This window comes from Vigna unguiculata, chromosome 11 (assembly GCF_004118075.2).
Source record: "Vigna unguiculata cultivar IT97K-499-35 chromosome 11, ASM411807v1, whole genome shotgun sequence".
NCBI classification, from domain to species: Eukaryota; Viridiplantae; Streptophyta; class Magnoliopsida; order Fabales; family Fabaceae; genus Vigna; species Vigna unguiculata.
The window spans coordinates 35,959,043-35,981,420 of record NC_040289.1 but is presented as its reverse complement, the minus strand read 5'-3'; the positions used below and the strand labels follow the sequence as shown (position 1 = coordinate 35,981,420).

The following is a 22,378-nucleotide window of genomic DNA, read 5'->3' as shown; positions in this document are numbered from 1 at the left end:
AGAATATCATAATTAAACTTGTAATAATAAATTTCAATGTATTTGATTGCAACATTTTTCTCGATTCCCTTAAAATTATATATTGCAGGTGTTTTTTAGTGTGCACGTTTTAAGTCGGGGGCTTATAGTTTTAAGGCAATTAACAGACAAGAGAAAATGACAGCTTTGAAGTTTTTATCTGGTAGTGGCTATAATACTTTAGTCTTTTATATTGAAGTGAGAGTGTACGAGATATACCAAGGAATTAATGATAAAAAAAATGAAATTAATTCACTCCTCTTTTTCAGGTGAAACTGTGTACCACTTGGTACATACTCTTCTCATTGGGATTTCCAATGTTGATTAGCAAATTCTCAAATCATTTATTTATTCGTTCCTCCGATACAATGACAAAGTTTACACCATTTCAATTCAATCCGTTACTCAGAACAACATATTCTTCAAACAGTTTTATTATCCTCTCTCCCCCAAAAATTCTCCTACCCTTCAATGTTTATCTTCAATACAAAGCTTTCCCAGAGTCCAGGTAACACGACTTTCATCTATTTTTGGGTCAAAACACGGAAATGGGCAAAAATGAATGTGAAATTGGTCGATTCAGGCGAAATCAGAAGTGCAAATGCAAAATGGCACTTCTTATTTACAATTGTGAATTAATCTCTTTATCTTTCAGCTGGGGTAATCAGAAAGGGTTATTTGCAACTGGGAATTATTATCAGGCTCTGCTGAATACTGTCTGATGAATGCCCTTCTCCACCAAATCTCAAATGCCTTCTGTATATTAGGACAATCATCTCCTTTATTAAGAAATCTATCAAACCAATTCAGCAACACAGCCTGTTGCTGCAGTAAAGGAAGTGTCAATATAGTTTGGCTTAGTCCATCCTCAACCAATTTCCTATCAACCGCTCTAGAAGCTCTCCTCATCCATCCAAAATCTTCATACAGAGCTTCTAGCCATGTAGACAACAAAGAAAATCTAGTTTCTTTTGGCACCAGAATGTGTCCCCTTCCAATGCCAATGCACAGTTGTGCTGTGATTCTGCTGATCTCATGCCGGTAAACTGTTGGAACCTTGGAGTGAAGTGCAGCAAGCTCTTTCTGCTCAGCCCATATCTCCACAAATTCCTCACCTATCTTTTTCCCAATCAAAATGTCGACAATCCACTGAATATTGTCTGCTTCACGAGTTATGTCGCTCACCACAACCCCCCGGTCCGGCCTCTCATCGCCGCCACCGGTCGCTTCGGATAGGCAAAGGAGGAGAGAACTGATGCACTTGTGGCAAAGATGATAAAGTGTGTCTTTGGAAACATCAAGTCTGGTGCTGTCATTAGGTGCATTATTCTCTTTGAGCAATTTAGACAACAGAGCTTTCATTTCCCTACGAGCTTTGTCATCTTTTGCTTGCAGAACACCACTTATTAGGTTCAAGAAGATGTCATCAGCCCTATCAGCAGTAGATGGATCCGATGATACTCTTTGAAGAACTTCAGCTGCAGAGTCATGAATCTGCAGATGTTCTACCTGGGATATCACTTCCTCCTGTTCATCCTCACTCCATGGAATGGATTCCAAATATTCTAGGCATGACACAACCCCAACATCAAACATGATTGCTGCTGATACCTACAAAATAAGGTAAGTGAATGTATGAACATAAGAAACCTATTCAAGTCAAGAAACAAGAAAAAAAAACAATGTACAAAACAATGAACACCAAGGAAAGGCTAAAGTGCTTAAAGTATGCATATGCATTATCAACATTAAAATGAAAGCAAATGGGTTTCTTGTAACTTCTCCAAAAGCTGATTTTGATTATATAAGCTAATTATGTATATAACTAGATTAATTTATCATCTTATTATTTGTTTATTCAACTTCATTAGATTTTGTACTCTAACGAGCGTAACTAAAGTGTGAGACTTTGGTATCATACCTTGAGCAAGCTCAAAACTTTAGGAACCCCATCGCCCATGGAACGCAACCTGGCCTTGAGATCCTCGCAGTGCATCAAAACCACAGCTTCCACATACACTTCCACGTCGTCGCAGTCGCTGATCTCCACCGAGTGCGACACCGCGCCGTCGCAGCGAAGCTTCTCCGCGAAGAACCGGCTCTTGTCGGCCAGAACGCTCTTCCGGACCTCCATCGACACCCTCAGGCCGTCCCGCCCGACCACCGTGAGCCGGACCTCGCCCCCCTCGCGCAGGGCGGGCTCACGGAGGAGCTTGGAGAGCCGATCTTGCGCCTTGCGGCGCTTGTCGTCGGAGAATTTGTGCTCCTCCGACATCATGTCGAAGAGGGTTTGCGTGTGCTGCGGGTGAGTCTGCGCTTGATTCTGACTCGGACGAGTTGAGGAGGGTGGTGGTGAGAAGGTTCTGGAAGGCGAGAATGAAAGGGTTGGGTCTGGTATGAAACCCTGCTTTATCATCGCTGATACTTCCCTCGATTTCAAACCACTTTCTCCTCCCATTCTTCAATTTCTCTCCCTCAATTCTTTCTGCAAGATTCTTACTTTCAACAAAAATTCACAATTTCAAACTGCAAAAATGGAGCTTTTGGCACAAATTCTCACTCACAAACTCACACTTGCAAGTGTTGCAGAGAAGAAAAAAAAAGGAGAGAGAAAGAGAATCCAAGACTGATGAGAGCAACTCCAGAGTTTTTCAGAAGATTTCTTTAACATTATTTTGATACCATTTTTATAAAGATGAGTTCTTTGAAATCGAAAAAAAGAAAAAAAGTTTGTACAATTTACCCTTTTTAATTTAAAGAAAAAAAACATATTTTTATTACAAGAGAAGAATTATTAGCTGCATGTGCATATACCTGCCCTACCTTTCTACAAGTTAAGATACATTCATGCTCACTTACCAACAAAACGCTGTTTTGCTTTTATTCAATTCTCTTTTTTTTTATTATTATTATTCACAAAAGTTGTTGAATAAAGAGACACAAAAATGGAAAAAAATCATTGTTGGTTATAATCATGTTTTAATTAGTCTCTCAGTATTAGGAGATAATTAGGAGATAATGACATTTAAAATATTGTATTTTCTGAAATCCCATTTCAAGAACATTTAGAAGTACAGTTCTTAACTATATATAAAGTAGTTTTTAATATTTTTTATCATTTTTAAATAAATAAAGTGTCAAGATATAATCAAAAACTACTTGCATGACATGGGTCAACATAAAAGAAGATACTTGTCACTGTCTTTGCATAAATTCCCTAAAAAATTGAAAAATAGAACTTATAGTGAAGTTGGAAAATAACCTTTTGCATTTCCAAATCAAATCTTAACTATTTATATTACACCTATTTATTTAATTTAACATCTAACTATAATTTGTCATATATCTTCTTACATTGTCCTATTCATTGATGTGATGTACTTATGAAATTAATTTCCTTTATTTGAAGGTATACACATTTTCTTCATTCTGTATACAAGTTAAATAGTTAAATGTGAGATTTACAATAGCAAACAATACAGCTGGTAGAAGGTATGCCCTGCACTTTGTTGGTTAAGAACATTCAATTATCTAGATATATTTAGGACCTATATGGATAGAATCATTTCAATACATTTATTATCTCCACTAATAAAATATATTCAAGTTGGATTGAGTTCTTAAAAAAAGAATTATCCAATTTATTTTTATTGAGATAGATAGAGACGAGCCAATAAATTTATAAATTTATATAATTTAATATTTGGAAAATTAAGTAATTAAATATATAAAATTATACTATTAATTAATAACATAATCTAATAAACTAAATAAAAATGATATTATTATATTAATAATAGATATCTTGTTATCGTATCTTGTCTCATTATTTGTAGAGTCATGTCAAAGAGTCCAAGGAATAAATCAGACAATTTTTCTTATATTTTCGACAAAAGTTCAATAAATAAAAATCCAAGGCTTTGTGTGATTAAAATAAGGCAATGATTTTTTATAACTGCACAAAAGATATATATATATATATATATATATATATATATAAACATTATTTTATATATAAACTTGCATATGATATATTATCTTCTATATTATAATTAACAAATAGTTGAAGTTTTCTGTTTTCTATTCAATCTTCATCTCTGTGGTAACTTTTTTTATCCCAAAACTATAAAGGATGAAAAGCAAGCACAGATCCATTAGCAATAAAGTGAAAAAGAAAAAAAAGAAAAAAGTTATGTTTTTTTAATTTGATGAGTATATAGGAATAAGGGAAGCCATAATTGCATCCTCGTTATTTGGTTATAAATAAGAAATAATGAGTTGTATTATTGAGAAATGGGATTCGTAACACGCAAAAGTTTTGTACACAATTACTACTTTGGAGGTCGTTGCCAACTTTTATTTATTCGTAAGCTTTTTTTTTTTTTTCATTTTTATCTTAGTGAACAATAAAGAAATAACTTAACATTCAAATCAAATTTTAAATACAAATTAACTTTAGTTTCTGGTTAAAGAGTGTACTAACATATTTACTATTTATTTTTAAATATATTTTAAAAATAAAATTCACTTCAAAGTGTTAAAAACTATAATAAATTGTTTGTTTCAATTCTTTTAATTTCTTAAAATCCAAAGTTATTAAAGATGCATTTGAATTTTAGTTCAAACGATCAAACCAGCTTGTATCAATATATTTGTTATAAGCAAAATTCATTTGACTTAAAAGCTATAATATTTTATTTTTCAATTCTAGTTAAGTTTAACTCAACTTAATTTCTTACTTAAAACTTCCCAAACATTAAGTATTTGCATTTATATGATGTTTCAATCTCTGTCTAGGGTAAAAGGTCAATACAATTTGAAAAGTTGAAAGCACATAATTTAATGCTTTGGTTGGACGAGGAGATGAAAAGTGAGAAAATGGGAAATAGGTAGATAAAAAAAAGAGAATAAGAGAAAATGAAAATCACTCTTTTTTTGATTTTGATAAAATAAAGTGAAAAAGATGAGAAATGGATGAAAATGTTGTAAATTGTCGTGATTGATTTAAATGAATAGAAACAAGTTGTTGGTTTTTCTATTTTTGGATTTGGTAAAATAAAGTGAAAAAGATGATAAATGAATGAAAATTTTGTAAGTTGTCGTGACTGATTTAAATGAATAGAACTAAATTGTTGTTTTTTCTATTTTCTAATTACATTAATGTTCTTGTGTTTTATGACACAATGCAAATAATTATTAGCAGAGATATTTATGTTTTAGTGTGAAGGATCATGTACGAGATTTTATATTAACCTAAAAGTAAAATAAATTTATAATACAAAAATAAATACAGACTTCGTCCGATAAATTAATAGATTAAATATGTTTTTATAGTCTTTGAATTTTGATGTAAAATTAGAAGTTCATGTTAGAAATTGATATATTTTTGTCTTCAAATTCTAAAAATGAATGAATATAGTCTTTTTAACTCAATTATGTTAAATGTTTTTACCATGTTAAATACATTTTATGTTAGAAGTTGAGTTGTTTACATAATTTGACTTGTTCCAATGTTAATTGTGAAACATGTTTGATACTCAAATTTTTTAACATAATTGAGTTAAAATGACTATATCTATTTATTTCTAAAGTTTGGAAACTAAAATTATAAATTCTCGAACAAAGATAAATTCCAATTTGACATTAAAATTCAATAACTAAAAACATATTTAATCATAAATTAATTTTGTAAAAATATATTATGTAACGTCCCATTTAATTATTAAACGAAATTAAAGGAAACGTCACGCGATAAAGTATAACAGCGTAGTCTCGGGGTCCTTAACGCAACCCCTACAACCTGGCACACCACGATGCCAACATAAAACAGATACAATTCTAACAAGGTGTGTAGAGTAAGAAATCATAAGACGATACAGGGACCGTAGCCCTAAGGAAATCATGAATAAAATGACTCCAGCCCAAATGGTTAAGCTGCTGAATCACCGTTCCCTTGCTGACCACGAGAACCTTGCCCATCTGCCCCCATCAACCAAGTTGATGATCATCGCAAGGAAGAACAACCACATACAACACAACCATGCAACAAAACGGGTAAGCTAGAGCCAACACATATTCATCATACAATCAAATATATATTTTCATCATCTACTAACCATATAACAACCAAACATGTTATGACTCTTCATTCAATACACTACGACTCGACTCGACTCATCCGGATACGTATAACTTGGTCGGATTCAGCGGATGCCCGCACCTGTGGTGGATACCTCTGCTCACCCCTGAGCTGCTCACCCCTGAGCTGCTCACCCCCGAGCAAAGTGTTGCAAGTGTTACAATGAATCAATTTTCCTCACCACAAGGTTAGCCCTTAATGAATTTCAGGCCTCCTGCTACTCTCACCACAGAAGTCAGTCCGCTCTAAGTGAGACTAACTGGCTCCTTAAAGTGTCAGGATGCAACCTTAACTTGAATCCTTACCTAGTTATACAGATGGGGCACCACCATGAACACCCACTAACAAGGGCCATGGGATTACGTCCCGACCACTGAAGCGCAACCCTGGAAGGCTCACCTAGAGACCCCAAGGAATTATGCACTGACACATATCGACCTCATTCACATAACCGAATAATAATTACCAAGCATAGATGTACATCACTCGTACCAACCTTTAAAGCCAACGCCTCTCGTGATCCAGGCCCCACTCATTTCCAACATCTCAAAGTTTATCCATGTAAATAAGGTCCAACTCATCATGTTATCATGCCACTTTAATATTATCCGTCTCATTTAATTCACATGCCGATTCTCATACCAACCTATCATCTACAATTCATGAATCATGCCAAACATACTTCATACTCCATTATATACATATCACTCACATACAATCATACTCAACCAAAACAGACCATTCAGGAATCAACAAACATCCAAACACAGCACTGTCTCGCCCAGCTCCTCGCTCAGGCTGAGGGGTCTCGCCCAAGCGAGACAGTCTCGCTCAGGCGAGTTCCCCCTCCGCCTAGGCGAGGGCACAAGATCAGGGACGTGAGCAACGCGGGATCTCGCTTAGGCGAGACCCCTCTCGCCTGGGCGAGTTACCTGCTCGCTCAAATTTTTGAGCGGGTCGCCTGAGCGACCTCTCGTGCAAGCTAGCCTGGGCGAATCCCTGTTTGTCTCGCCTAGGCGAGACTAGCTCGCTTGGGCGAGATTACCAGGTCTCGCCACTATTTCACCCTGCAACAGCCATATCTATCGAACCACCAAGCATACAAAGCATTCAATCACACCAAACCGAAGGATTTATTCATACAATCAGTAACTAACTCAAGAACAGCCAAAACAACACCAAAAAGACTGGAACCCTAACTTCCCGTACCTGGGAAAAGCTGACCGAACTTCAACGCAGAACCTCGGAGCACAGCAGCTCGAGTGATGGACTTGAAGAACTGGCGAAACAGCGGAACAGTGGGAGAAAGCGAGATTAGATCAAACCCTAAACGGTAAAACGCGAAGAATAGCTCAGGAAGTAAAGATGGTAGGGTCAGAGTTACTTACGTGGAAGAAGAATCACTACTAGAGCTTCTAGGCGAACTGGTTCGAGGTGGGGGGTCAAAACCCTAGCAGAGCTCTAGCGGTACAGTGGGGAGGAACGGCTGAATGTTCTGTGAATGCAAAGAAAGTGAAGCGTTAGGGCAACTGAAACGGGTTTTATCAGTTGGGCCAACTCTAGGCCCAAGCACAAGGGGCAACCCTTTGCTCTAGGATAGAAAATAGTAAGCCAAAATTAATGGGCCTTACACATTACGCATGAAACTTAATAATGCAATGTCAATGTTTATAAATAAATAATAAAATGAGATATATATGTAATCTTGAAAAACACTTCCATCAAATAACTTTAAATCCAATGAAGTAAATGTGGTAGATTTTTCTCGAATAATAAATGTATGATACCATGTAGTGATTTGATATTATATGCCATGATATACCGAATTAAACTATTTTCTCAAGTTAATAAAAGATTTAGATTTGGGAAGTGATGATTAAGATTTTAATAAAGTTTACCACCACAATTTTTACTATAATGTTAATATTTTAGGAGCTTGTGATTATAATTTAAATCACAACAATCACATTTATTTATAATTTTCAAATATATAAGTGTGGCAAAATTGTGATCCACAATCGCAAATTAAAATCTTATAATTTTAGCATCGCAAAATCAGGAAACAACCAATGTTGTTGAGGAGTTTACTGTCCGACATCACATGCAACAGAAGCTGTTAATGTCGGATAGTACATTAGTGGCCCTGGGCGGTGGTTCTGCAGAGGCCACTGTTCTGGATTTTATTTGGTTGCGCCAGACGGTACTAATATGACAGTAGGTAGAAGACGGTACTAATATGACAGTAGGTAGAAGGAGCGCTGGCATGTAAAAAATGAGTGTTTATACAAGTCTTCCATGAGAGTTTTGGGGATTCCTCATTTTGCATGGTAAAGAAACACTTTAGATGCTTGGAAGATCCTTTTGGAAGGTACTAGAGGTGTTAGGAAACTCTCCCACTCCTCATTGGGTCTTTTCCTTCATCCATGGAGGTTTTCCCCTTTTGGCGTTGGAAAGGAAGATGGGCTACGAATGAGAGATGTGGATGCAAATGGGGAGCACAAATGAAGCTTGGAGGAGTTGCTTAGTACCTTGGAAAAGGACTTTCCTCCTTTGTTTGGTTCTAATTATTCCTTGTCTCTTCTTTTTGAAAACTCTAAATTCTCCACCACAGAGAGTTAGACACATTTGTTGAGATTAAATGTAATGAAAAGATTTCTAGTGTAATTTGTGTTGTTGGTATTTAATTTTTGTACTTAATGCCTGTTGTGACTTGATCACCTCTAACTTGTTTATGGTTCTTAAGGTGTTAAAAAATATCTTTTGAACCTACAACTGAAATTGAATACCTAATGGAGCTTATATACGGGGATAAAACGTTATTCCTTAGTAATCTTAAAACTCTTAAACTTAACGCATGGTTGTTGTTAAGAATTCAAAGAATTGGAACTCGATGAGTTATCCTAGGTTCAAAGTCACTAGGAATAGAATTTGAGTAATCTTGTGAATTGATTTTGACATGAATTTGGAATTGAGATGACTGTGTATACATGAGAATGAAGTTGATAAAATGTAATCTTGACATTTGTAAATACTTTATATTAATTTTTTCTTACAAACCAACTGTTTGATCAAAATATAAAAAGAGTTTGTATTTTTATGAATGGAGAGAACAATATTTATTACTTAGGTGTAACCAATGCACTTGTGATTTTTCACTAACACTCTCTCGTTTATAACTCACTTAAATATTTCATTTAGCTTTTTATCACTTTTTATGTGTCATACATTTAGACACGGTTACATTTCTTCACTAATTTATCATTAATAACATTTAATTATATAGTCCATCAATAATCATAGTTTTTAAGAAACCATATTTGTAAAATCTATGTGTGAATATGAATTTATACAAGTGGTAGTTATAAGTTGTTAAAGTAACTTAGAGTTAAGAAATTTGGGTAGCTGTGAATCATAAGATGAGTGCAATTTTTGTTAGAAAAAAAAATTGAAATTTTTATTAGAAAAAGTTACATATTAAGTAATGATATCTTTTTGAGTATTTATGAAAATAAATATTTGTAAGTATCAAACCCGTTAAATATATTGTGTGCTTTTATTTAAAGTTTTTAATTATTTGCAGACATAATTATGTAAAAAGAAATTATTTTTCTGTTTTGTAATTATGAATGATTGTGATGTTGTGTCCATTGGCATGACAATGACAATGAAGCAGAGAATGAAAGGCACAAGGAAATTAAACACACAAGACAAAAAAAAGTTACAACTTGGTGACTTATCACACGATTCATAACTTGCAATGAACATGTTTCATAACCAAACTTTGATTCCTTAACTTGGCAACCACCGACTCACACACACAAATGTTGAGAACTTCGATTGTACAACTTGGCTACTACATAATACCTCCAACATCATTGTGGACTAGATCAAACTTTCATCCTTTCACCTGCAAACACTAAACAACAATTTAAGGTGAAAAATGAGTCCAATTCAACAATTGCCTCAACTTCATAAGAATTGGTTTAGCCCAAACTATTCAATTTCATATGAACTTTTTTCTTTTGTTTTACTCAAACTTGATTCACTTCGTATTGAAAGTTCTACATCAACTAAAGATAAAGTTAATTTAAAATATATAAATGAATACAAATTTTATCTTATAAGTCAATTTTGTAAGATTGAATTAGGTTTGAAATTCACTCCTTAACGTATTTTAATTACTATGATAGCTAGTTTATAAATAATTTAATCGCACTTACTTTTAGTTCAACTCTTTTATTTTAAGTTAATTGATTTTTTTCATTAACCAAGTTTAACAAATCACTTATAGAATTGAATCTCCAACTAATTTGGAGTAAAAGGTAAAAATGCATGTGCTTCTTAATGTGTATATAGAACCTTCAGAAGACGCTCATTTGCTCTTGCACTTGATCTTCAAACTTGGCTTCCTTTTCTTCTTCAGTTATTTCGAAGAGAGGTGCATCCAGCTCAGGAGGTTTCTGCCAACACAAGAATGTTCGACTAATCAAACATGTAACAACGATAAGGAACATGATCTAGATAAATACTTAATTATAGGAATTTCATCTTTATATTTAAGTTTTTGATTAATATTGATCCTTATATTTGCTTTTTACTCAATAGAGTTCCTATTTTATAGTTATAAAAGTCAATGTGACCCTTTCTTTAAGTTAATATTAATGTTGTGAGGAAGGTATCTATGTCAAAATCAGAATTTGTCAGGTATCAAAATATTGGTGATATTTTATTTTAGAATTCCTCTGATCTAGAGGTATCAAAATCTATGTGATCTTTTATCTTAAAATTCTTTTGATTTTGATACGTAACACCTTTTCTAAATAAAAAAAAAAAAATCTAAATTTTGATACAGAACAATTTCCAAACGAAACACTTTAACAGAAGATAACACATGGACTCTATTTAATTGAATTAAAAAAGTATTAAAACTATGATGAGTCAAGAAAAAAAAAATAATACAGGGAACAATCTAAGGGAGCAAAGTTAAACATGAAAAAACAATAGTTAAGTGATGTTACCGTGCAACGAACTAGGGCCCAATTGACACCCCGAAAGAATGGATGGTTCTTAATTTCATTTGCTCCTTCTCTTGAACCCAATCTGCTTTTGGGGTCTCTGTTCAGCAACCGATACATTAATTGCTTTGCACTGAAACTTACCTGCATCACCATTTTATCTTATTTAACTTATTTACACATACATTAATCTTTCAGCATGATGCATCTCCAGATGAGATTTTCACAAGTATTTCGTTTGGAAGTCCAATATTTTGCTCATGAATTTAAGCAAACATAGTTGTCGATGTGCAGCAGAAAAACCTCACCTGTTTACTTTTGGGAAATTTAAGGTCCTTATGCAGAATATTTGTAAATGTTCTTTGCCTGGTCTTTCCCCTGAATGGTGTATATCCAAAAAACATTTCGTATAGAAGAATTCCTGAAAAAAAAAGTAATGCATAGAGTCAAAATATGATGAGAAAGAGACCAATAGAATTGATTTCGGCCGGTGAATTCAGATAATGACAATCCCTTTGATGAGAAAGATTCCTTTAAGGCAAATTTTTTCACTGATAAACCCCAAACTTATCCACCACATAGTAAATATACAATGCATTCAATTTTCTTTTGAAAAAAATCTAGTTTTTTAAATTGATTTAGTTGCCTAATAGCCTTTGTTTATTGTAAGAATTAAAATTTACCAAGAGCCCACCAATCCACGGCACTAGTATGGCCTGAACCAGTTATAATTTCCTGCACAAGCACTCAACTGTCAAATGCAATTTACAACAAATTGTTAGAAACAAAAACTTCAAGCAAGTTTCAATAACAACATGAATGCAACAATTTGTATTATAAGGTGAAACACGTTAACTATGTCACGCATGCTTCCCTAAGAAATTGGTGTTGGCAAAAGCACCAAAATTGTGCAACTTTTTTTTTTTCAAAATTACCGGATGCAAATTTTAAGAATGTTACAAAAATGGACAAGTTGCGGTAGCTTAGTACGACTTCGTTACGAAGAAATATGAAATCGTATCAGTTTGATACGACTTAACGTATTGTTATAACTTTTATTTTTAAAATTTTAATTGAATTAGTATTGTGATATAAACCGAAGTCGTGTTAGTTTTAAATTATTTGACACGACTTCACTTTAGTGAGTCAAAGTCATGTTAAATTGGTATCTGTCAAGCTGACTAATACTAAGTTGACACGACTTTTTTTCATACCAAACCAGCATAACTTGTTTATTTTTTTTTTCAATTTCTTTAAAACTTGCATCATTTGTGTAATTCTGAAAAAGAAAAATTGCACCATTTTTGTGCTTATGCCAATTGGTGTCTATAAATAATTTACTGCTTAAGAAATAGTATGTCCATAAACAACCAACCGGAGCTATGTACTCTTCTGTGCCCACAAAAGAGTTTGATGCTCTCATAGGTTCTGCCATAAATATTGGAGGTTGTTGGCTTTTCTGTGCTTTCTTCTTTTCATTTATAGATGGAACTAGAAGCTGTAAAGAATGCAACCAACCACCATAACATAAATTTGTCTCAGTTCTAAATAAAAGCTTCATCATCTAAAGTTTTTGTCTCTAACATACCTGTGGTTTGCAAGATGTCAAACATGACAAATCAAAATCTGTTAGGGACACGTGTCCACTGCTTTGTAGTAACACATTTTCTGGCTTCAAATCCCGATATATTATACCTGCACATTTTCACCACACAATGTTATTATCTTAGATGTTATCCGAATGTTTTATGTTGGAAGTTTCACATAAACTAATATACACTTTAATTTAGAATTATGTTATCACGTTAAAATGTAGATTTTAAGTGTAACTCTACTTTACCACGTTCAAAAGAAGTTCACGTGTTATCATTACCCCAAAAAATATAATAATTATTTTCATCATGTTGGGTGATGAATAAGAACCTACCTTGACAATGAAGATACTCCAATGCAACAACTACTTCCGCAGCATAAAATCTATTATTATCAACCACAATATTTCAGTAAAAGGAAAATAGAGAAGCATAAGTAACATATACGTATGTATAGAAACATAAGGAAAAGGTTGGATGAATAAGGAAACCAAAGAAATTTCAGTTTTTGACATATACCTCACTGCATCTTCCCTGAGAACCTTAGCTGGCTGTCGGTCAAGAAGAAGGAACAGTTCTCCACCAGAACAGTAATCGGTTATCAAACAAACATGTGTTTTGGTCTGCAAATTAATCAAGTTTCAAACAAGGTCAAATTCATTTTATAGTAAGTTAAGTAGAAAATGCATGCATAATTTTGTTTTCTACTATGCAGAAACTTTGGAGTTTGATGAAATAGGATATAAAGGTAGTTATAAACCTGAAAGGAAGCATATAATGCAGGAAGAAAAGGGTGGTCCAACATGTCCAGGATCTCTCTCTCTGTGCAAGCTCTGTGCACCTGTAGTTACAGCTGCTGTTAAAAGGGTTCCACTTGGAATTTTTTTTAATTAACTGATAAAAAGTATATGTATTACCAGAAAACAAAGCCAACTCAGTACTGAACAATTTCCTAATAAACATTTCTAAGACTGTTTAAGGTAGGAGGTGGCACCTTAAAACAAAAGTGTCAGATAATTTAATGTTGTACCTTGTTACGATTGAGCATAATACCCTTCTCCATAGCCTTCATGGCAAAATATTGGCCAGTTTCACCTAACTCCACCAGATAGACACTGAAATCCAATAACAGGTGATATAAAAATATAGTTAGTGACTTTACTTATACCGATCCATCCACTCTTATACCACTGATGAATCTTTAATTAATAGAGTATCATTGGGGAGAAATCATATATATATATATATATATATATATATATATATATATATATGATTTGAGCTCAATTCACATAAAGAATTAACACCAATTTTAACTCAAAACATTAAGTGATTAAGTTTATAAGGGATTAAGTTTATATAGTGTATAACTTTGTCATCTCTAATTAATGTGAGACTTAAACTCATAAACTATTCCGAACACATATAAGATCATCACAGTCATTTAGTTACAACATGTTTTTCAGTAAGCAACTAACGTAAGACTCATGAAATTGTTGATGCACGTTTCAAATGTTGGGAAGTCCAAAAGAGAACCAAGAAAAAAACCTGCCAGTATCTCCTGATCCCAAAGGTTTAACTGGCCTAAAATGATTCAAGCCTATCTGCTCTCCACTTTCTAGGATCTGCACAACCATGATCACAGAATCAATTTGCAAAATGTAACTTACATGAGTACTTCCTAGATTTTTTTAGTAGTCAATAGCAATAGCAAGAAATACCAGAAAATATGACATAATTTCAAATACATAAGTAATATATACCTTCTGAATAGCTTTCCATGCAGCTTCATCCCTCCTATGTGGTTTCGGGTGAACCACTTTTGAATGATTCATCCATAAATCTTCTGGTTTCTGAAGATAGCCAAAATATTATGAGAAAAACTGAATGCAAGAGCTTTTCAAAGGATACTGATGATGAGGATTATACGTTACGTACCAAATTAGCATCTGGAAGTTCTCTCAATGCATCATCGACATTTTCAGCAGTTTCCTTCACCTGAGGATGGATGCCAAATAAATTTGTTATACTTTGAAAGTACAAAGCACAATAAAATGAACAAGGTTTTTTACTATTACATATATAACAAAAAATTATACACAAAACTCTCTTAAGTCAAAAAATTAAACGAATAAAGCAATTGAATGGATAGAAACCAGACCAATTGTTCTCCCTCTTTAGCAGTATTTTCTGCAATGCGGTTGTGAAGAGGCTCCACGTGTTGACTACCATCAAGTTGAACTCCAATGAAGTACTGTACCTCTCCCTGTTCAACAAAGAAACAACTAAAAAATTGTTTCTGCTCCAAGATTTGATAACTACGAATCCAAAAGTTATATGGCACAGCATTAATATACAACACCTTCAGATGACTATCATAAACTGTACCTTCTGATCACGCATAGGTTGCAAATGAAACAAATTCCAGAACTTTTTACCTGAACAGTTATTAAATAGTGATTTTCATTAGAAGAATCTAAGAAGGATTCATGATATGAAAAAAACATAGATATATGTGAAAATATTGAAATATTTTTCCTTTCCTACAATATCATTCCTGGTTCTTTTTAATAAAGAAAATATAGTGTGACATTGAATATTCTGAGAACTTATTGAAGAAAGGTAAAGCTTACCACTCTTTGTATAATTAATGAGTTGCACCGTGACGTCAGTTTGAGTGTCAATGGCCTCTCTAATTTTTCTCACTGTTGCTGGATCAGTTTCAGGCCCTTGCAGAAACCTATATAATCATGTAGCATATAAATAAATACCCTTTGTCATTGTAATAATTTTAGAGTTCAGTTTACTGATTTTTTATTTTTTTGTATCTTACTCTATACGTATTCTAATCCAACAACTACACTCTTTTTTTTATAGAATTTTTGCATTGATCCTTCAATTTTCCATTCAACACCAATATGCACTACTCTGTAATATCAATTTCAGTGTCTTGATATTCATGTATGATGAGCGTGTATCAGTTTCAACCATACCTGCAATTTCTTCCCAAGATTTCTTCACGACTATACTCCGTAAGCTCCAAGAAGCTGTCAGATGCAAAAATCTGGAAAACCAAATTGTTGAGTAATGAGATTTTGTCTTGCTTGAACAAACAATAAACTTCATAAACTTTAATCCATAACTTTAAAATATCATGTTAAGTAATTCAGCTTTACAAAGTTCTTCTTGGGATCCATAAGTAGTTCATAAACTTTAATCCATAACTTACAATTGGGTTATCTGGCAGCCTGGGATCAGTAATAACGAAGTTCTTCTCAATACGTTCAAGTGTGGTAGCAAGATCAAGACCCTTTCTCTTTTCCCTCTTCTTTACTTTGCCATCAAAACTACCAGACCTCTCATCATCATCCTCGTCACTATTCTCAGAACTATCCTCAATAACACCTTCGTCATTGAAGCTTCCAAAGTTCGACTGACTTTTTCTGATGAACCTGAAGCACAGACAAAGAAATTAGAAAGACCAAGATTTCTTTTTTGAATGCAAATCACAATACTCATTCAAAAAGCTTGTATTTTAGCCAGATGATCAAGGAAAAGTAGTATTTTTCTTTTTCTCTGTTAAAGAATCCATCAATTAAACTCTTTCTAAAAGAAGTTCAAAGACTTTTTCTTTATGAACAACTCAAGGAAGGAAGTGAGCATAAACATGCATATATGTACCCCATGAAGGAACGGCGACGAGATGTCTTGTGTTTCTTTTCAGGTAGCTCAGTGATTCTCTCCATTGAACTTGTGTCACCTGCATGTGATTTGCGTCTAAAAGAGGACACACTCTCAGATTTTCTCCTCGATGACTTTTCTGGTTTCTCTTCAACATCATCACCGGATGCTGACTTTCTGATCAACGGCCGGCCTGCTGATTCACTCAGTGCCCGTGGCCTCCTCACAGCCAGCAACAACTCAGATACTGTACCGTTTGCCTTCTCTTTCTGACGAGCTGCATTATCAATCAGACACAATAACAATGAAACACGGGTCTAATCATCATAAAATTTTGACGCAATGGTACTATGGATCTTTATTTTTTTATTTTTATACGGTGTTATGGGTTTTTATTCTTATATAGTGTTTAACTGTGTCTATTTATGATAGGATATGTGCAATACATACAATCGTATCGAATCAAGGATTCGGGTAATCCATTGGGACGTAGCATCTTCTCCTTCGTCCCCTCTGTATGCTTGCTAACTTCCACTTGCATTCTGCCACCATTGTTCACAAACAATACTTGCCATATAAGTTTAAAGTAGTGTGCATAATACAATTGAGTTTGTTTTCATTTTAGAACAATTTCCATGAAATTTACTTAATAGTACACGTTTCAAAGATGTTGTTGTGTTCATCTTTTGATGGAACTGGTCTAAAATAAAGGATTCACTGTAAAAGTTAAATAAGGAATCATGGTTATTAATAAAACTTTGATAAATAAAACTATGATCAAACACATAAAACATTTAGAAGACATCATTAAATTATATAAATTTCAATAATTAATTTTCTAAAGAGCAGTCACAGCTCTGAAATTCGTTTTTTATCAGACAACGATGCATGCCAACGTTCCATTATCTCAAGAGCCACGTGCAACTGAAAACTAAATTTTAAAAAAAAAAGATCCACGTGCAATCAATGCCTCCCTTTGTCTTTATCAGTTCATGCAATAATGAATTTTATAGTTCGAAGAACAGTAACAAAGATATGGATTGAACAATATCCATTATTTGGCTTAAAATAGCAAAATATTTAAGAAAAAAAATGCATGCATCATCACTCCATCTCATGTTTCCTTTTCTAGTCACATATCAGGTTTAGCGTGACCCACTCTTCCCCCTTTTTAAGTACTAAAATATCTCTAACATTATATAACTGATAAAAATGGCCTATATTCATAAATGTTTGGGACAAATATATTATCCCATACCAAGTAAATTCAAATAACACCTCGAAAAGAAACATCCTTTTCTCTTGAATTTAACTAAAAACAGAAGTTCGGATATAATCAAGAAAAAAAAATTATACTTATTATACGAAATGCATTATACTATATATGTAGATAGATAAATAAATAAATAAATAAATAAAAATATGATATGATGAGATATAAAATTTGTAGTGATAATAGACATAACAGAGCAGTGTTTGGCATTTTGTAATTGGAAAGAAAAGGATGTGTGACAGAAGGGTCATTATCAGTGTGGAGTGTTTCTTATCTTAAAATTTGCAAAGGACAAGTTATGAACAATGACCAAAGCAAGGAAGTGTCAATTATGAGCTACAATAATTAATTAGAGCAATAATAGAGAAGAAAGTATGAGTAAAGAAAGTGTTTAAGTGGGGTACCCTATAAATTTAAGGACTCTGCCATCGTGGTCCTTGATTGGGGCAATAGTGAGAAGGTTCCAAAAGGGAGTGCCGTCCTTCTTGTAATTCAGTAACCTTCCACAGTAGGTATGACCCGTTTGTAAGGCTTCCCTTATCTTTGCCACATCATCCGGATCCGTGTCTGCTCCCTGCAAAAACCGGCTGCCAACCCACCCGACCCGTTTATTGTTTTCTTATTGTCCTTTTCCTTACAGTTATTACAGTTATAGACACCCTTTCATCATGTTTCTTTTTCATTCAATAGTTGCAATTTTTATTCTGTTCACTTTACTCTCACTTAATTATCCCTCATTAAATATCACTATAAAACCATATTCTACTTCATTTCTCTGTTTTTTAATGCTTCCACAAGCAAAAACTTGTTTAATTTAATCATCATAATTTAGTTTAATTGTCGATTAAAAAATTAACACTCTAAAAAAAAGTAACTTCGACGTACCAGTTTCTCCCTATGACTTCCTTTGATGTGTAACCCGTCATCTTGAAAAACCCGGCACTGGCATACATTATCGGGTAATCGGGTTTGGTAGCATCCGAAACCACGAAAGTTTGTTGAAACGCCGACAAAGCGTCCCTCAGGTCCTCCGAAACCCTCGGGATTCCTCCCCGGTACTCCCTCCCGTCGTCGGAGGACTCGCCGGAGCTCCGAACGGAGTTCCCGGAGTCCCTCCTCGACCCACCGGTCACCTTCGCGCTCGGCTCCTCCCCGCCGGAGGTCCGAACCGCCACTCCCTGCGGCTTTCCGGTTTCCGTGTCCGTCTTCAGCACCAGACCCCATTCCGCGGCGCGCTTCGCGGCATTTCCGACCTCCGCCGGAGGCTCGCCTAGCACCGCGGCGAGTGTCTGTGCTGGCAGCGGCGGAGTGGAGTCCTTTAGCGCCATCCACGACGTGGCTGTGACCTCATCGGAACCGCCGCGTTGCTGCTCCTCCGGTGGCTCCTCGGCGCGTGACTCCATCCACGTCTTCCACGTGGATTGAGTGCGCAATGGCGAGTTGACCGGCTTCTCGTTGGAGTAAGAAGACGAAGGGTTGAACACTTCGAGCGAGCCACGTTGGTCTCTCGGAAATGCTTCCATTCTTCTCACTCTCTGCTCCATTCATGCACACGTCACACAATTAATCTCTCAAAAAGTAAGAACTAGCTATGCAAATCACATGTCAATACTCAGTTACCATAGTTACAGACAATAAATCCCTGCATTTTGCTGTTGAATGAGAATAAAAAATCCATGGAAGACTATGAGTTTCATGCTATATAATTTGTGTGCTGTTATTGTTAGTTGGTAACAAAAGATTTGAAACAAAAGGACTAGGGTCACATCTAGTATGAACAAAAGACATGAGTAGATGTGTTGTGTGGTAAATCTGTGAAATGAATACTAAATCTCTGCATGTTGTTGATGTGGGATTGAGTTCAGTGTTTGATGTGTACTTTGGAACTAACATATGATGTTGTCCAAGTATGATATGATGGTGGTGCAGTGTTAGTAATTGGAATGGCAAGGGCATGTGATAGGAGTGGGACTCGCACAGCGAATGATGAGTTGTGTGGGGCTTTTTGCTGGTTTTGATTTTGTTGGTTCATCACATTTTCTCAGGCTAATTTTGTTTGCTTGAGGGTGGGATATTGAAATGAGTGGTGGAGGTTGATTACTTAGGAGGGGACACTAATTAATGCATCGAAACTGGACTAAGATAAGACACTGTCTGTGTTTTTCGCTAATTATGTCAGAACACAAGTGTCCCCAATGGATAGAGGAAAATCCCCAGAGAAGGACACGTGATGATGGGATAGAAATTTGGATGAAAAGCTGTGCTGAGCCAAAAGTGCCTCTTCTGCTTGCGTGGAACAGAAATGAATGTTGGGGAATTTTTCATGTCATCCATCTATCAGACTAATCAGAATGACTTCCTAAACCACCATGATTTGATTCATAAACTGTCCAGATATAAATTGACGTAGTGCAAGGACAGTTAGAGAATTGTGAGAAAAGTTCAAAAGTTAACTAATTCCAGCATGAAAGGAAAATCATAAGTGTGATTAGAAATGTTTCACAGTGTAATAATACCTCTTGCTGTGTGTGATTAGAAATGTCTCAGTGTAATAATACCTGTTGTTGTGCTTTGCAGGGTCAGAAATCTTCTGAATTTGGCGGTGGTAGGAGGTGGGGGCTTGTGTTGCTGCTTATTGTTAAAGAAACTTGCATAGAATTTAAACAGAGAGAAAACTGATTTCTAGAAACGGCTTATAGTGCAGAAGGAGGACAGGTGGAAGAAAAAGATGAAGTTGATCATTGTTGGAAAGGTTTGGGTTCCCATCCCTGTGTCTGGATATTTCACATGGGACATTCCTAAAAGTGTGCTATATGATGGTGCAACCTTATTCACTTTGGAGGGCTAAAACATTTGAGAGAAACAAAATTTTACAGAGTGGAGGAACCAAACAGTGATATATCTTCTGATGCTGCATCTTCATCTGGGTCTTACCTTGAATGATTTGTGGTGTCAGAACGCAAGTGCCAGTCTGGAAGTGGGGTGTGAAAAAAGAAAAGCAACAAGAGCAGAGAACGTGAACATTATCTGAGTCTCCACAACCATGTTAATCTCTGCAGGCTAGCTGTACCCTCCTTTTGTTCCAAGGACAACACTGTTTGGTTTTCTATGTCTGAGGTTGTGGACTTATAGCCCAGGACAAATGCAAAATCAGACAACCAAAAATGGCAAATATCCTCACTTTTTTGCGTCTTGAAAAACATATAGAATATTAATATACCCACTATCCTGCACAAGGGTAATTCTTGCAGTATTGCATATCTAAGAAAAAAAGAGGAGCTTGTTGAAAGGGCATGGTGGTCACAAGGATAAGCTTGTGAAATGGACACATGAGACCATGTTGGTAGACGCTGGATGATTCATGACCACAAATAATCCTCAAGATTGAGTTTAAGTGTATATTTTTCCCTTTTAGTGGGTATCAAATGGTGATTGATGTTTACCTTTTTTATGTAGTTGCCTGCTGAATGGTAAAATGATTGAAAGTGAAGGAGTTCTTTCATCAACTTCGTGATGTGAAGGATCAAGAATACCTAGGATAAGTCATCGATCTGCTATGGCTTAAACACCAACCATTCACCAACTACTCCCAATATTGCAAGAACAAAATTTGTAAACAAAGAAAAAACATGAATATATATTATTGAGTTTAATTAACTCAACTGTCCCTTGCTTCAGCATTTATCCATGATGGTTGGACGAGAAGAGATTTGAATGAAGTGTGAAATCTCACAGATAGTACCAACTCTGTGCTATATTCAAACAAATTCACTCAATTAAAACAATTATCTTGTGTTATTTATCATCATGTCAAATATACCACTCGATATAGTTTTTATTTTCCCACTTTAAAAAGAACTGCACAGTAAACTAATTAGATAATAGCAGAAGTGTGTTTTATCGGTGATCATGTGTCTTTTATAATTTATGTATTTACATGTAAGTTTCTAATTATGCAATTACGAGTGTTATGTATAAAGATTTTGATGTTAAAGTTAGCGAAAGTAAGAACAGAGAGATAGAAAGTACATAGAAAGTTATCTCATTTCATGTCGCTGTCGCTAGTTCTCTCTCATCTATTTCTATCGTCCTTTCGATCATATATAACTTTTTTTAGTGCTACATTTCCCAGTTCTCAATAATTATTTTTAAGTTATATAATCTTAAAATGACTTCTAGATTCCACAATTTAATTTTCTTTTTTGCAAAAAAAAAAAAATGACTAAAGAACTATACACTCCAGAAGATACCCCATATTATACAATCAGAAAGTTTTTGTGAAATATGAAAGTTTTTTTTTTTCATGAAAAATGGCAAGGACGAAATGAGAATTTCTCATATATTTATAAAAGTGTAGAAGAAAATTATGTGGGTGCAAAAAGAAATTTCCTAAACAAAAAACAAAAAGACACATGTCAACTTGATTTCTTGAAAGTGGGCTATTCATTTAAACGGGTTTTTAATTTCTACACTTTCACGTTTCTTCTTGCACCTTAAGGAGATGTGAGAAAATTTTAAATTATCCATATTTTCGTAAAAACTTTAGTATTTTTTTTTATTTAATGAAGTTCGCGTATAATTTATATTTCTACTCATAATTTGTAACTTATAATATTTTAATAAAAAATCTTAGCAAGAATATGTTAAAAGAGTGTTAAAT

General features: G+C 34.6%; 2 protein-coding genes and 1 long non-coding RNA gene across 7 annotated transcripts; 1 reads left to right on the top strand and 2 right to left on the bottom strand.

Moving 5' to 3' along the window:
* Nucleotides 1-338: 338 nt before the first annotated feature.
* On the bottom strand, nucleotides 339-2,762 carry LOC114170629 (BTB/POZ domain-containing protein At5g60050). Its single transcript, XM_028056149.1, has 2 exons — nucleotides 1,940-2,762; nucleotides 339-1,629 (listed from the first exon to the last, which is right to left on the bottom strand). Exons 1-2 carry the CDS (start codon nucleotides 2,474-2,476, stop codon nucleotides 670-672), a joined length of 1,497 nt encoding a protein of 498 aa, XP_027911950.1. The 5' UTR covers nucleotides 2,477-2,762; the 3' UTR covers nucleotides 339-669.
* Nucleotides 2,763-9,822: 7,060 nt separating this feature from the next.
* On the bottom strand, nucleotides 9,823-20,913 carry LOC114169878 (phototropin-1-like). 5 transcript variants are annotated; one of them, XM_028055258.1, is made up of 24 exons: nucleotides 20,653-20,913; nucleotides 18,604-19,253; nucleotides 18,123-18,305; nucleotides 16,896-16,987; nucleotides 16,446-16,722; nucleotides 15,994-16,216; nucleotides 15,758-15,828; nucleotides 15,398-15,504; nucleotides 15,153-15,202; nucleotides 14,926-15,030; nucleotides 14,703-14,762; nucleotides 14,528-14,617; nucleotides 14,313-14,389; nucleotides 13,795-13,879; nucleotides 13,525-13,605; nucleotides 13,284-13,387; nucleotides 13,100-13,149; nucleotides 12,761-12,867; nucleotides 12,548-12,670; nucleotides 11,856-11,907; nucleotides 11,481-11,593; nucleotides 11,176-11,316; nucleotides 10,517-10,617; nucleotides 9,852-10,073 (listed from the first exon to the last, which is right to left on the bottom strand). In XM_028055258.1, exons 2-23 carry the CDS (start codon nucleotides 19,239-19,241, stop codon nucleotides 10,519-10,521), a joined length of 2,928 nt encoding a protein of 975 aa, XP_027911059.1. In that variant the 5' UTR covers nucleotides 19,242-19,253; nucleotides 20,653-20,913; the 3' UTR covers nucleotides 9,852-10,073; nucleotides 10,517-10,518. The 5 variants fall into 5 exon arrangements, with proteins under 5 accessions (XP_027911056.1, XP_027911059.1, XP_027911058.1 ...); XM_028055257.1 differs by lacking the exon at nucleotides 20,653-20,913 and adding an exon at nucleotides 20,277-20,557; XM_028055256.1 differs by lacking the exon at nucleotides 20,653-20,913 and adding an exon at nucleotides 19,339-19,733.
* Nucleotides 19,138-21,375, top strand: LOC114169880. Its single transcript, XR_003601023.1, has 2 exons — nucleotides 19,138-19,296; nucleotides 20,296-21,375. It is a non-coding gene; the product is annotated as an uncharacterized LOC114169880 (long non-coding RNA).
* The last annotated feature ends 1,003 nt before the right edge of the window (nucleotides 21,376-22,378 follow it).

Coding starts and splice junctions, on each gene's coding strand:
- LOC114170629 (XM_028056149.1), bottom strand. CDS start 2,476: ATGGGAGGAGAAAGTGGTTTGAAATCGAGGGAAGTATCAGCGATGATA. Junction 1,630..1,939: donor AAGTTTTGAGCTTGCTCAAG/GTATGATACCAA, acceptor CTTATTTTGTAG/GTATCAGCAGCAATCATGTT.
- LOC114169878 (XM_028055255.1), bottom strand. CDS start 19,262: ATGGAGCAGAGAGTGAGAAGAATGGAAGCATTTCCGAGAGACCAACGT. Junction 13,388..13,524: donor CATTATATGCTTCCTTTCAG/GTTTATAACTAC, acceptor ATTAATTTGCAG/ACCAAAACACATGTTTGTTT. Junction 12,868..13,099: donor GGAGTATCTTCATTGTCAAG/GTAGGTTCTTAT, acceptor GAAAATGTGCAG/GTATAATATATCGGGATTTG.